At 43.9% G+C, this 13,993-nt stretch overlaps 1 protein-coding gene across 8 annotated transcripts in view; it reads left to right on the top strand.

Moving 5' to 3' along the window:
* MITF (melanocyte inducing transcription factor) overlaps positions 1-4,878 on the top strand; it is a 162,339-nt gene extending 157,461 nt beyond the window's left edge. For all 8 annotated transcript variants that reach the window (XM_037905748.2, XM_037905749.2, XM_037905755.1 and 5 more), the window contains one exon: positions 597-4,878. In XM_037905748.2, the coding sequence (XP_037761676.1) occupies positions 597-977 (381 nt within the window). In that variant the 3' untranslated portion in view covers positions 978-4,878. The remainder of the gene's footprint in view (positions 1-596) is intronic.
* Positions 4,879-13,993: the final 9,115 nt, after the last annotated feature.

The raw sequence follows: 13,993 nt of genomic DNA on the forward strand, positions 1-13,993 counted from the left end.
AAGGAATATACTGTGGTGATTGTGTCTTTTTTTCCAGGAGAGCTCCTTAGTTTCCCTATGAATAGCAGGACTTCACAGTTATTACCACACTTTATTTTGGTGGCTCTATTTATGGTAGTTACGGATTTAAATAATACAAAAGATGTGGTGTAACTGTCATCATGGCTCTGCTGTGTAAGGCTTTGCTGTGGTTGCTGTCAGCACTGCTAATCTGGATATCCATTGAGAACTTAAGTTGCTGGTGTGCTTGAAGATATCTTGATCATATTGCCTGTGAAATTTGTTTTTGGCAATGAGATGGTTCTCCAGGAAAAGTCTGGCAGTGGTCTGCCACCATTGACTCTCTGCAGACTTTTAATTGAGCGAATATTATTTAAGTAGTGATCTTGGGTGGAGGAAGTTCGGGAGGGGAGTATGATAGCTATATCAAGTCCAATTCTTGCAGCAGTTGTTGCTCTCGTAGAGAGATGGGAGTTGCTGAGAGGGTGATGCAGTTTCTAAGCGTCCATCGGAAACTGTACATCAAAGATGTATCAACAGCATTACACTTCATCTTTGCTTTCAGCTTTTATTTGTCTCTGTTGCCTTCTTTACAGGAACTTGAGATGCAGGCTCGAGCACACGGACTTTCTCTTGTCCCATCTACAGGCCTTTGCTCACCAGATGTGGTGAACCGGGTCATCAAGCAAGAACCTGTCATTGACAACTGCAACCAAGATGTACTGCAGCACCACTCAGATTTATCTTGCACGACTACGCTTGATCTTACTGATGGTACCATAACTTTCAACGATAACCTAGGAACCTACAGTGTCCCCACAAAAGTGGGATCCAAACTGGAAGATATTTTGATGGACGATACTCTCTCCCCTGTAGGAGTTACTGACCCACTCCTTTCCTCAGTGTCTCCTGGAGCTTCAAAAACAAGTAGCAGAAGAAGCAGCATGAGCATGGAAGATACTGATCATGCTTGTTAGCAGATAATTGGCATGGCCTCTCATAAACTGCTTCATTTCTTAATCAGTAGATTAAATAATTTACATTTTTAGGGTTTTTTTGATTTTCTTTTAATATTAATCTACTTTCGCTTCATCAATAGCCCAGTATATATATTATATATATTTTTTGAATTTTGTGAAAAGACTTGTATATTCTATTTTAAAAGTACCAATGCCTCCAAAATATTGTACAACACATGTACAGTATTTGTGAACTGGATTCGCCAAGAACTTTGAACTGGTCAAATCTACTCAAAGCAATAGAATTACAAATCAAAACAGTCTGTTTCTATTCAGGGGAAACTTACAAGTTATTTACTTGGAAACTAAATGTAAAGCTTAAAAAAAAAAAAAAAAAGAGAGAGAATGTGAAGAAACCAAAAATATCCACTTTGTAACCATGTTGTGTTGATTTAATAGTGCTGCCTTAAAGATACAGTATCCTTCAAACTTAGTTTAGACTTTATATCACAAGATATTTAAAATAAATCACTATTCTACTTTAATAATAATAAAACTAGCGTTAACACATACTGATTGTTGATTCCAATATGAAATGTTCCTGATGATGATGTTAGAAATGAAGGAGAGAGTGTAGGGAGGCATGAATCTGTCTCAGTTTCTTGGAGTGTTGTTGTTTCCTACTCTCAACTGAAAGGGTTTCCCTTCTGCTCCTACTTCAAGCTTTTTCTTTAAAGGCTTTTATTTTGAAAAGGAGACCTAGAATTGTTTATCAACAATAAAACAGAGGAGCACTGTAAGATGGTATACATTTTCAGACAAAATTCAATACATTTTATCAACTGGGCACATTTTGTTGTATATTTCTAACTGGCCTTTTTTTTTGTGTGTGTTGTACAGGTTTTTCATTTGCATGGATTCTTTAGTTATCCTCATGTTTTTGTTTTGTTTTTAAATATAGTTGTATTTCATTTATAAGAATATGCCTCTTAATATTACAACAATTTTTTGACATGTTTAAAACTCACTGGAGGTTTTCTGCATTCTTTGTAAACACTTGAAAGGAAGCTTTTATGCAGGATCCTGTGTATTGAGAGATTTTGAGAATATTTTGTATATTACAGTCTCACTTTGGAAATATTTTTAAACACAATTGAAGGTGTAGTACAGATTTAGACTAGGTAGCAAAACAAAACTCTGTAGAGAAAATGAACTTACATATTTATTTTTAGTGATACAGAAAGAATAGTAATATGCTTTGAAGCCTAATAACTATATAGTTAATATGCCCCTTAGAGTAATTAAATTGGTGTTTTATTTCAGCAATATGGCTGGTTTAAAAGAGTAAATTTACTGTATCTTAAAATAACTGTTACTTTATAACCATTGTATTAATTTAACTTGCAACAATGTTGTAAAAGTAGTTTTGGTGCATTATCTACGCAAGTGTAGTCCTATGCAATAACAGTAGTTACAATTGTATTATATCAAACCTAGAAGTTTTACAAAGATGACAGATGGTGTTATGAGCCAGACTGACCGACTGGATTTCTCAGTAGCAGCCTGCAGTTGAAATGTGTCAGAAAAGCATCTCGTTCAGAATGAAGTGCCTTAAATTGTTGTTGTTGTCTTCTTGGACGAGCACTGACTGAAGTGTGGCATAGGAGGAAGTTTTGGGGTGATAGTTATAGGAAATTGGAGTGTAGCCTGGTGCCCTCTGTAGAAAACAAGAGCATCCCATTCTCGTTGTGCTACACTGGAAAGATATGTATAATATATAAAAATTAAAATCTTGTTTAGTGATTGAGTGCCAACGTGGCAGACTTGATCAAGAAGCCTTGGTCATGGCTGTTTAATAGTGTTCTGAAATCAAATGTGAATATAGTGGTGATGTTGAAAGATGGAGGACAAAACGTCGGGAGTTTTAATGGAAGGTTCATACTGATGGATGCTGCATCTTTCACATATGCATTTGGTTATGAAAAATCCTTGAAACCACTGGTGCCCAGTCCTGCTCTCATGGAAGCCAATAGGAGTTTTTTGTTTGACAATGGGGGGTGCATGACTGGGTCTGTTATCAGCTCTGCTGCTTTCTATTCTGGTACTTGGGGTGGATTGGGTCTTTGAGAGGGAAGTCTCCTATGTGGCCGATATGGAAGACTGGTCTAGTTTACTATGTAGTCCTGCCTTGAGTGCAGGGCACTGGACTAGATGACCTCTCAAGGTCCTTTCTAGTCCTACACTTCTATGATTCTATATTCTTGACATCCTTTCTTATATTTGTATAGCTCTTTCACTGGTTAGTTATGCAGTTCTTTGTTTCTGTTTGAATAGCTAAGTGTATATTAGCTTTGATAATCACCAGATTTGTCACTTTTCGGGAGGGGCAAGAGTCAGCCCACAGTGTTACAACAAATGCCTGTTCTTCCTAGCCCGTTTTTTGGACTGTTTTCTGTATCTGCTAGAGCAGTGGTTTCCAAACTGTGGCCCAGAGGCACTGCACGTGTGTCTCCAGCATTCCTTATTGCAGCCCGTCACCATCTTCACTGCAGTTAAGATGCTCATGTATCCTGGGTGGCTCATTGCACAGCAGCTGTGCCACAGTTTAGCAACTATGCATGCAGTCACTTTCTCTTGTTGTTGCAATATGTTAACGGTGACAGATGAAGGAAATAACAGCAGGAAAAAGAGTGGCGATAGCTCTAATGCAAGGTCATATACGCCCCTTCAAAGTAAAAGGGTGAGCAAAAGCCAAAAATGGGATGCCCAAGGTCATTTGGGCGTTGTAGCCAGAAAAATCCATTCAAGATGGCCCCAACCTGGATACCGTGTTGGGTACCACGCTGTGATCCATATAGAAGTGGGGCCTGGATGTAGGGTATGCAAATATGCATCATGCTTATTTGATCCCTGTGTGGACTAAAATGAAACCCTGATCCCCTGCCCTCATGCAATTTGTAGATGGTCCCCATATGCTTAGAAATTGACAAAAATATGATTCCTTACCAAGATCAGGATTTCTCTGGATAAACATTACTATGGCCCCCAGCAGCCATATCATGCTGTATGTAGCCGGTAGTTTATCTCCAAGATAGCACACTGTACATAACACTCAACTTTGGCCTTTTTCTCAACTCCTCCTACGCTTCCTTAGGTTGCACCCCCATTTTTGGATATTGCAGCTCTTCTGCATGCAAGCATGTGAGTGTTCTCATTTGGTACGCCAGGAGGAGGCCTGGACTTTTCAGGCAGTAAAGTTCTGATGCCCTCATTCTCTCTACGGTACATGCACCATGGAGCATATGGCCCTTAGTGTTTTACATGTGGAGTAACTACAGACAGGCAAAGAGTCACCCCTTGAGGCAAGGCATTGCATCAGCAAGATGGAGCAGCAGCCCTAGGACAGTTATTGCCCAAAGCTTCAATCTGTAATGACTGTATGGCCCACGTGCCAGGGAAATGGATTACCAAACAATTCTCACTTTGCCAAAACCATGCAACAAATATGAACGCATAGAATATAATGAAGTTCTTTATTGTTTTTAGACTACAGCAATATTAACTCTGCCGCCTATAAAAGCAAATAGGAAGTGTACAAGGAAAAAAAAAAGCAAAGCACAAAATAATGCACTTACATTGATTTTTTTTTTTTTTTTTTTTTTTTACATAAAATGCACTGGGGAGAAGCAGATATTGATAATATAAAATACCTATATTTCTTGAAAAGGTGACATTAATTACTGCCTCTTGCTATGATGCTTGGTACTGTAATGTTGTTGATATTCACCTGCTGTTGAGTGCAGCAATAATTTGTGTATGGTCCATAGCACTGTAAATTATGGATCGATAGTAATGTATCCAATGAAATACTTTGAACTGTTGTTCTTCATAGATGGATTAAAGCATTTGGTTTTTCACATCCTCTGTGTAAGCCACTTGTGTTCAGTGTAAGTGAATCTTGGTTGTAAATGTCTTTAAGGCTCTCAACAGTACATGTCACATTTGTGACTTAGTCACTGACAGATTGTGCCAAAGTTTTTAAAGCGACAGTAATAAGTGATTTTAGTTCTTACTGTGTTGTTGCAACCTTTGTTTTGTATTATTTATTGTATTGCAGTAGTGCCTACGAGTCCCAGTCATGGAGCAGGACGCCATTGTGCTAGGCACTGTACAAACACAGTACAAGGACCCTTCCTCCCCGGAAGAATTTACAATCTAAGCATAAAACAAAACACAACTGGTCACGACAGACGAATGTCGTCCTCTTGGAATCTGATGACAGCTGTCTTTTGCCCCTCAACTCCATTCAAACTACAGCTGCTAAGATCATCTTCCCGGCTCATTTCTCTGACTACTTCACCCTACAATGGGCTCGCCCTCGTCTGTAGCATGAAGCACAGTATCTTTGTCCTAACATCCCATCCCTCCCTGCAGTATTCAGCTGCATCCTTATTGTTGTGAGGTTGACTTTGCTGTAAGTGTGTCAGCCTTGAGCATCCAAAGTTCCCACAAGCCCCTTAGCTTGTGGGAAGGATCCCACTTGATATCTGCATCCTCTAGCCATTGAAATCACTTAAAGCCACCTCAGACTGCAGAGAGATGTAATTGTTTGTGCCTAAATTTGTGAAAATTCTTAGGCTTTAGGAATAGAATGCATTGGTTTATCTAGGCATGTAATATTTTTTTAAAAAACCTCTTTTATATCACCCTATTTAAAGAGCTAAAGTCAGGTTCCTTTATGACTTCTGTTACCTATACTAGCATGCTTTAGTCCAGTACTTTAAGGATCCAATACAGGACTTGAACTGGTGTTAGAAGCAGACTGTCTACAATCCTTAGCCAGACCGAAACTTCTGACCTCTGATTAGAAGGGTTTTGACTTAATACCATGGAGTGCACTGGCTTACAACTTTTTGAAATGTATGATTGTCTTGAAGATTATGGGCCACTCTTTTGCTGGCCTACCTCCATTGACTTCAGAGGCTTTTTTCAGCAGCAAATGTGGCCCCTAATTTTTAAGAGCAGCAGAAAGCAAGTATTATCTCTTGCACAGAAGGGTAAGTGAAGCACAGAGATGAAGCAATAGGCCTAGGCTTACAAAGGAAACCTGTGGCAGAGGTGAATCCAACTCTTCTGAGTCCCAAGCCACTGCTTTAACCGCAGGACTAGAATTCCTATCAAATGTGAGTTCATCTGTGCAACTGAAGCCTGTATAAGCATTTCTGGCATTGAGTGAAGCTTTTTGTATACTGGGCAGAAATGCACTACCAAGCAAGACAAAGGCTGTTACTATGAGCGTGGCGTAGAGAGCATTTCAGAGTGAGCGCTGTGAGCTTTAGGAAGCTTCAATCCTGATCTGAAGGGCAATGATTTGGCCTAATACGGATGGGTAGCAGGGACAAGATCATAGGTTTGCATCTCAGCACACATGCATATGACTATGTGATGACCTGAATTCCAGATGTCTTCACTAGGAGTTTAGCGTATGACTGTACGGTGTTGTAATTGTCTTCTATAAAACTGGAGGCTAAGGCCCAGTTCTTAAGGTGAAAACTGGTGAAGGAGGAGTGACTACATGACCCTTGGGGTTAGTTTGTTGTCTGTAGTTTGAGGGCTTGCTTGCTTGCTGTGTGCTTGCTTGCTGTGTGCCTGCTTGACTGAAATTTATAGTGTGGTCTGTGTTGGGGGACCCTGTCCTGAGCCTCATGGCCTGATACGCAAGGCTGAGAGCTACTTAACGGGGCTTTGATCCGTAATCCATTTAGGATCAATTAACCAGGGGACAGGGATAGTCAAGGAGAACAGGGGTTTAAAAAGCCAGCTCCTAAGCAACCAGAGGAGCTAGCAAACCGGAGTTTTGCGAGAGAGTTTAGAGGGGGAGGTTGACAACCGGATAGCCTAAGTTTAGAGAATGTTTTTTGGGTCTAATTAACATCTTCCTCTCCCCTATAAAAACCAAACGGAGGAGTAAAAATAATGGAGGCAGAAGCCAAGCAGCAGGGTGGGGGCTATGCAGTCTACTGCGCTGAATTCAGCATGTATGATTCCCTGCCTTGTGGACACGTGGCATAGGTGTACATTCAGTGCAAGCACCTCATGGCCCTCAGCAAATGTGGGCTCTTGAGCTCAGAGTGGCTGAACTGGAGGAGCTAAGGGAGACGGAGAGGGATGAGATTTGCTGGGACACAGTAGAGTGGTCCCACCCAGAGTCTGACAGCCTCTGTGCTGTTGAGGAAGATGAAAGTCTCGGGGAAGGAGAACACTGGAGTGGAGGGAAACGATTCCATAGTTGGGACCCTCCTTTCAGATGGTGTTATGGTATTCCCTCACACTGAGGAGATGCCTCTATGGGAGGGAACCCCAATTATTAGGATGAGACAGGTAATAGCAATAGGGCAGTGGTCCCTAAACTTTTCATGTCACACACACCCCCTTACCGCTATCCATGCCCCGCCCCTGGAGCTGTGGTTGGGGCCTGGCGCAGACTGGGTAAGGGGGCCAAGGCTGGGGACAGGGCCAGCAGCCGGGGCCATGGCTGGGTGCGGAGCTGCAGCCAAGCCAGGGGCTGAGGCACCTGGGGTCGGGGGCCAGAGCAGAGCAGGGCTGGTTGGCAATCCATCCCCGCCCCCTGCGGAGGCTGGCCCGGGCCTCCCCAAACATTCTTCCGCATCCCCTAGTTTGGGGACCACTGCACTAGGGGATTCTCTCATGAGAAATATAGATAGTTGGGGACCAGGAGAACTGGTAATTAGCTTGCCAGATGTGACGGGTGCAGATCTCTTGAGACATCTAGACAGACTTATGTGCAGTGCTGAGAAGGAGCCAGTGGTCATGGTACAGTGGTAGGTACCACTAACATAGGGAAAGGTAGGAGAGGGGTCATGGAGGCTAAAGTTAGGCCAGGGCCTCCATGGTAGCAGTCTCTGAAATGCTCCCAGTTCCACACACAGGGCCAGTTAAACAGGCAGAGCTGCAGGGTCTCAATGCCTGGATTAGTCCAGAGGTGGGCAAACTACGGCCTGCGGGCCACATCTGGCCCAGCCCTTGAGCTCCCGGCCGGGGAGGCCAGCCCCCGGCCCCTCCCCTGCTGTCCACCTTTTGTTGCCGCCACGTGGGCAGCGTGGCTTGCACCTGCCCATCTCCCAGCGGAAAGCCTGGGAGATGGGCAGGTGCAAGCCACGCTGCCCACGTGGCGGCAACAAAAGGTGCCAGTCCTGCTGCTCTGAGTGGCATGGTAAGGAGGGGGCAGGGAGCAGTGGGGGGGAATTAGATAAGGGACAGGAGGTCCTGGGGGGGCAGGCAGGGGACAGGGGGTGGTTGAATGGGGAGGAGATTTTTGGCGGGTGGGGAATGGGGGGGGGTTGGATAAGGAGTGGGGCCCAGGGGGGCCTGTCAGGGGGCAGGCATGTGGATAGGGGATGGGGAGCAGGGGGGTTAGATGGGGGCGTGGCGGTTAGGGGTGAGGGGTCCTGGGCGGGGTAGTCAGGGGACAAGGAGCAGGGGGGGTTGGATGGGTCAGGGGTTTTGAGGGGGGCAGTCGGGGTGAAAAGTGGGAGGAGGTGACCCCTTCTGTTAACTGGCCAAGGCAGAGCAAGGGATTAGAAGGTGCTGTGAGCTGCCAGATTAGCAACGTTACCTTTCCGGGCTGGTGTGAAGGCACAGATCTGTGGGAGATTACCCGCTGGAAGCTCTAGAAGCTGATGCTGGAGCAGAGGCCTCTGCTGGAGTGGGGAGGGGGGTTGGCTGGCTCAGCACATCCGGACACAGGTCTTCAGCTCACCACCGCCAGGCTGAGCAGAAGGCAGAGGCCTTGTGTGAGCACTGAGCTGAACTTCTCCAAACGTAGGTGGCGAGGGGCCACTCTCCCACATGCTCCCTCATTGCGATAACGTCCGATTGCAAAGCTGAGTCTAAAAGCACAGAATACTTGTTTTTCAAACAGTTTTGAAGTTCGCTCTCTTTGCGATACCCCAGAAACTCTCAGGCATGCTTTGAAAAAGTCCACCTGACTTATTAAAAGCAACTGTAGAGGCTTCTACTCTCTGCTTCCCAGATTTGTTAGTCATAAAAGGATGCACGTTACACTTATCTTCCTTTTCTTTGGCCCTCTGGTGGATTTCTGCTAATACTGCAGCCACAATCTTTAATTACCTCATAGCTGGATATTGGGCACTGTTGTGATTTATGATGGCCTGATTCAGGGCACTGGATTGGGAATCAGGAGACCTGGGCCCTATTCCCAACTCTGCAACTCACTGGCTGGGTGACTTTAGGCAAACCCTTCCCCTCCCTGTGCCTCTATTCCCTTTCCAGTCTTTAGAATGGGGGTGGGCAAACTTTTTGGCCCGAGAAAAACAGCCTGGCTCTCACCCCCTCCCACTTCCCACCCCCCTGGTTGCACCCCTCGGAACCCCCGACCCATCCAACCCTCCTGCTCCTTGTCCCCTAACCGCCTCCTTCCGGGACCCACGCCTCTAACTGCCCCCAGGACCGCACCCCCGACTCCCTGTCCCCTATTCACACCCCCACCCCCCTGACAGGCCCCCCGGAACTCTCATGCTTATCCACACACACACACCCATTCCCCGTCCCCTGAACGTCCCCCCAGAACCTCTCCGGTGGGGAGCTGAAGGGCCAGGCAGGACGGGCCCGCAGGCCAGATGTGGTCCGCGGGCCACAGTTTGCCCACCTCTGCTTTAGAATGTAACCTCTTCAGGTCCAAGACTGTCTTACGTACGTCACTTAGCGCAATGGTGCCCTGATACCAGTGGGGCCCCTAGGTGCTACTGTAGTGCAAATAATTATCGTGATTTTTACACGTTTTCCCCTTACATCATGGAGTGAAAAACCCTATGCTAAATACCAGATGATGGCATCAAAACACTGTGTGTGGATGTTCCATTCTGAGTTCAACTGGAAACAGGTCAAATCAGTGCCATTTATCTCCTCCCCCTTACACTCAAATGGTAGTCTGGGTTGCACTAATTCTTGGAAGCTCCAGTCAAGGTTCAGGACACCCTTGTGCTAGGCACTGTACCAGTAAATAAGGAAAAGATGGTCCCTGCTCCAAAGCACGCTCAACCTATATATGTGGTAAGAAACAAGTGGATACAACAAGCAGATGAGAGAAGCACAAGGTAAGAACGAGTCAGTTACGATTAGTGTAACAAGTAATGGTGTCAGCGCACAAGCTACCTAGTCATTGTTACAGGAGTGGATTGGAGAAATGAGAACTGGATCTGAATTATCCTGTGCTTCGGTTTTGCAAAATTGCAAAACTAAACGTGCTTCAGTGTGGGAGACTAACCTATTTCCAATGTGGATACTTGATAAAACTCAGAGCCCTATAAACCTTAGTTTACCCTAGAGATTGGTTTGAACTAAAATCCTGGATGCAAACACCTGCAAACTTTGAGTATCACCCATTAGACTGAAAACTTTACCCAGCTTCTGTTTTCAGGTTTGGTTAACATTGATATCCAAAGATTAAAAATTGTTATGAGAACACTCTTCATGGACGGAGCTATTGGTTTGTTCTTGTGAGCAAATCCCCAAAACGGTCTAGCTACCAATGGGAAAGTAATAGCTATTGCTTTTCCACTGGTCAGTTTTCGTGGCAATGCAGAGCCATGAAATCTGACTGTGCAAATCAGAACATTGTTTCAAGTGATATAGACAACTGACTAATCATGGGGGAAAGGTTGTTGTGGTGGGTTCTGAGGTATCGTTTTATTTTAATTCAAATATTACCTGAGAAATCTATTGATACAATGTCATTGGAAACACAATATTATTTATGTTCTGTGTATTGCAATACCTAGATCCCCTATCAGGGTTTGGCCCCGTATTGTACTTATCCCTCTGCACACAATGAAAAGACGGTCGCCATTCCAAAGTGCTTGCAGTTTAAGGGTACGTCTACACTGCAGCTGGGAGGTGTGATTCCCAGCTCGGGCAGACATGCTAGCTGCTCAAGAGTTAGCTCACTAACGATAGCAGGGCGGCCTTGTCGGCATGGATGGTGGCTCAGGCTAGCTACATGAGTACGTATGTAGGATCTTGGATGGGATTGTACTCGGGTAGGTGGCTAGCCTGAGCCACCACCCATGACCATGCTTCCATTTTTAGCATGCTATCTCAAGCAGAGCTAGCATGCGTACATCAACCTGAGCTGGGAATTACTCTCCCGGCTGCTCTGTCGACATAGCCTATTGCTTTGTCTTCACTGACAGCTTTTTTTTTATTATTATTATTCCATGGTAAAAATGCACGTAACCCACATTAGCTATAAAACAGAGTGAAGACAAGGCACTTGAGTTCTGCTGTGAGGTAAAAGAGGCAAGGTCAACCTCAGGCAGGGGGTTGAATTCTGACCTTGCCTTGCCATATCATGGTAAACCAAACACCTTGTCTCCTCTGACCCAGCAAGGTAACTATGGCGTTATCTTTATCTTTTAAAATAAAGCACCTTTTCAAGCAGTGAAGACAAAGTATGCAATGACTCTCCTCCCCTGTAAGGAGCTATCCAGTACCAAAGACTTTCCAATTCCCCTTCAGCTTGATGGCAGTGATTGTCACCAGACAAATCATTAAGAAGGGAGAAAAAACAAAACTTTATGGAGATGTAGCCTTCATTTCTGTGTGAAGCTTAATGAAGCTAAATTTCCCTTTACCGGTTGAGACCTGTATGTCACTCTGCCATGTTTGATTTCTATTACATTCTGGCGCTTGCAGAATTCCTATAACAAATGCATAACTAATGTGACATCCACACACAACATTACATTAGTTCCATATGATCAGTTCTATTCCAATGAAGACCGAGTAAATTCATGTTGCTCTAATGTGAGGCATGATTTAATACCCTAATTTGTAAGTAGTGTTGTCTGAATGTAGCATGTAATTTACATCCACAGCAGCATCTTAAGACAGACACCAAACAAACATTTAGCAGTCTGTTACACAATACATGGGATAGCTGACATGTTCCCTATTAAAATTCTGTTGAGTTTGGGTGATATTTTACTCTCGGCTTAAACAAATACCTTCTAGCACCTGTTAAAGAAATCTGGCCTGATTCTCATTTACCCCAAGATACCGCTAACACTGGATGTAACGACACCCACTTTAAGGCCACCTTATGCTGCCCAAATTCTGTAAAGGGACCTTGATGTAAATGAGAATTAGAGCCCAGAATTTTTCGTCCTCATTTGAGAAGAATTTCCTCTGGTGCAGTGGTTGTTTGTGGATCAGACCGTTGGAAAAGGAGTAATTGTTTAACTCCAACACATATACATTTCAAAACAATCTCACTCGTTACAGAAATATTCTAGTACAAATATGTGCAGAATTTACAGCTGATTAACACCTTGATGGAGCTTACACATCATTACATTTTCTCTTTGGCCTAATATTTCATTGAAGGTAATCAGGAAGTGAGCTGAGATTTTAGGTCTAGTGATAATAGCTCCATTTGAGAAGCAGGAATTAAATCAAAGCTTAATAAATGGAAAAGAATTAAATTGGTGGTAGATTTAAAAAAAAAAACTCATTGCAAACAATGAAGAGTATTGTAAAGTAGTTGTTTTATTAATAATACTTTCCACCTTCTTTCCTTGATTTTCTTGATGACAAGTCTGGCAGACACTAAAGCAATTGAGTTGCTGTCATGTGCCTTTCTTGATATATGCGTATTAGTCGCATAGTAGTTCCAGGTTCTTTAGCATATTTTAGTATATAATTAAAAATGTCTGCTACTAAGCAACAAAGCATGGCAGAGGTTGATCGCATTCTGTCACTGAGGTAGACAGAAAGGGGGAAAATAATAATCACATGTTCACCTTCTAATCTTAATTGTACTCTAGCTACTTTGATGTGTTGTGATACACATTATTTCATAAAGACAGAGGTGTAAAGGGAGTGCAAGCAATGTCTGGTGGATCACTACAGGTGACCGCACCAATGGGGTTGATGTCGTATCAGTGTGTCTTAAAATGTCATACATTTGGGGGCCTGATCCAAAGCCTATTGAAGTCTGTGGGAGTCTTTCCACTGACTTCAGTGAGCACTGGACCAGATGTGTAGGCAGGCTTTTCTTACCTGTGTTTCTGGCATTCTTTAAAAAAAAATTTTTTTTGTAGTTTAATTTCTGAGATATGAAGCACAATTAAGTACCCAACTCCCATTTAGCTTTCAATAGGAGTTGGGTCCTTAGATGTCCTTTATGCCTCTGAAAATCTCCCCCTTCGCGTTTAACCCTTACGTATTTACTCATTTTGCATCTGCCATGTAACGTCTCCCGGCTCACCAACCAGTGCAGGTTTTACAGTAGTTTCTTTACCAGACCGCGTGAAACACGTTGCCTACTTTAAAGCTCAGCAATACATTTAATGGTATATAGATATGATTTTGTGATGGCCTGAGATGGTTTTTATCAACATGCTATCCAAATGAATTAGCAGCCTGAAGGAATGCAGACAGCGGACTTGCTGCTAGGTCACAAGCAGGCGGGGAGGATTGCAGCAACATGTATGGAAAGGGTCAGCCGCCGCCTTCATCCACACTGCCTGTGGAAAGGCTTTCTCTGACCACAGAATGGGCTGGAGCTGCACACATGTACACAGTGTTGCATGGAGAGGCAGGATGAACTCTCCATTATAGGGACAGGTTGAAAGTCCTTGACATGGCAGGTCCCTGGGAAGGTCAGATCCTCTACAAAAATTCAGCCCTGCCAGTTTGACGGGAGGGACTGCTCCCAGAGCACAGTAAACACCACGTTTCCCTCTCTGAACATTCCCAATAATGGGGACATTCTGGATCATTTGGGCCCTTTAGTGGTTACAGGGAACATCCCCCTGCTTTTCTAAATGTCTCAGAGGGAAAACTGATACCATTGGTAGTGTTATGAGATGAGTGAATGCTTGTTAAGGGGTGAAAGTTAAATCCTCATTCAAACCTTTTGTATGTACATACCCTTCATTTAACATAGTGGTAAGAGACAGCTAAGAGTCCACACTTAAAACAAGGCCAAATAG

This window comes from Chelonia mydas, chromosome 7 (genome assembly GCF_015237465.2).
Source record: "Chelonia mydas isolate rCheMyd1 chromosome 7, rCheMyd1.pri.v2, whole genome shotgun sequence".
Classification (NCBI taxonomy): domain Eukaryota; kingdom Metazoa; phylum Chordata; order Testudines; family Cheloniidae; genus Chelonia; species Chelonia mydas.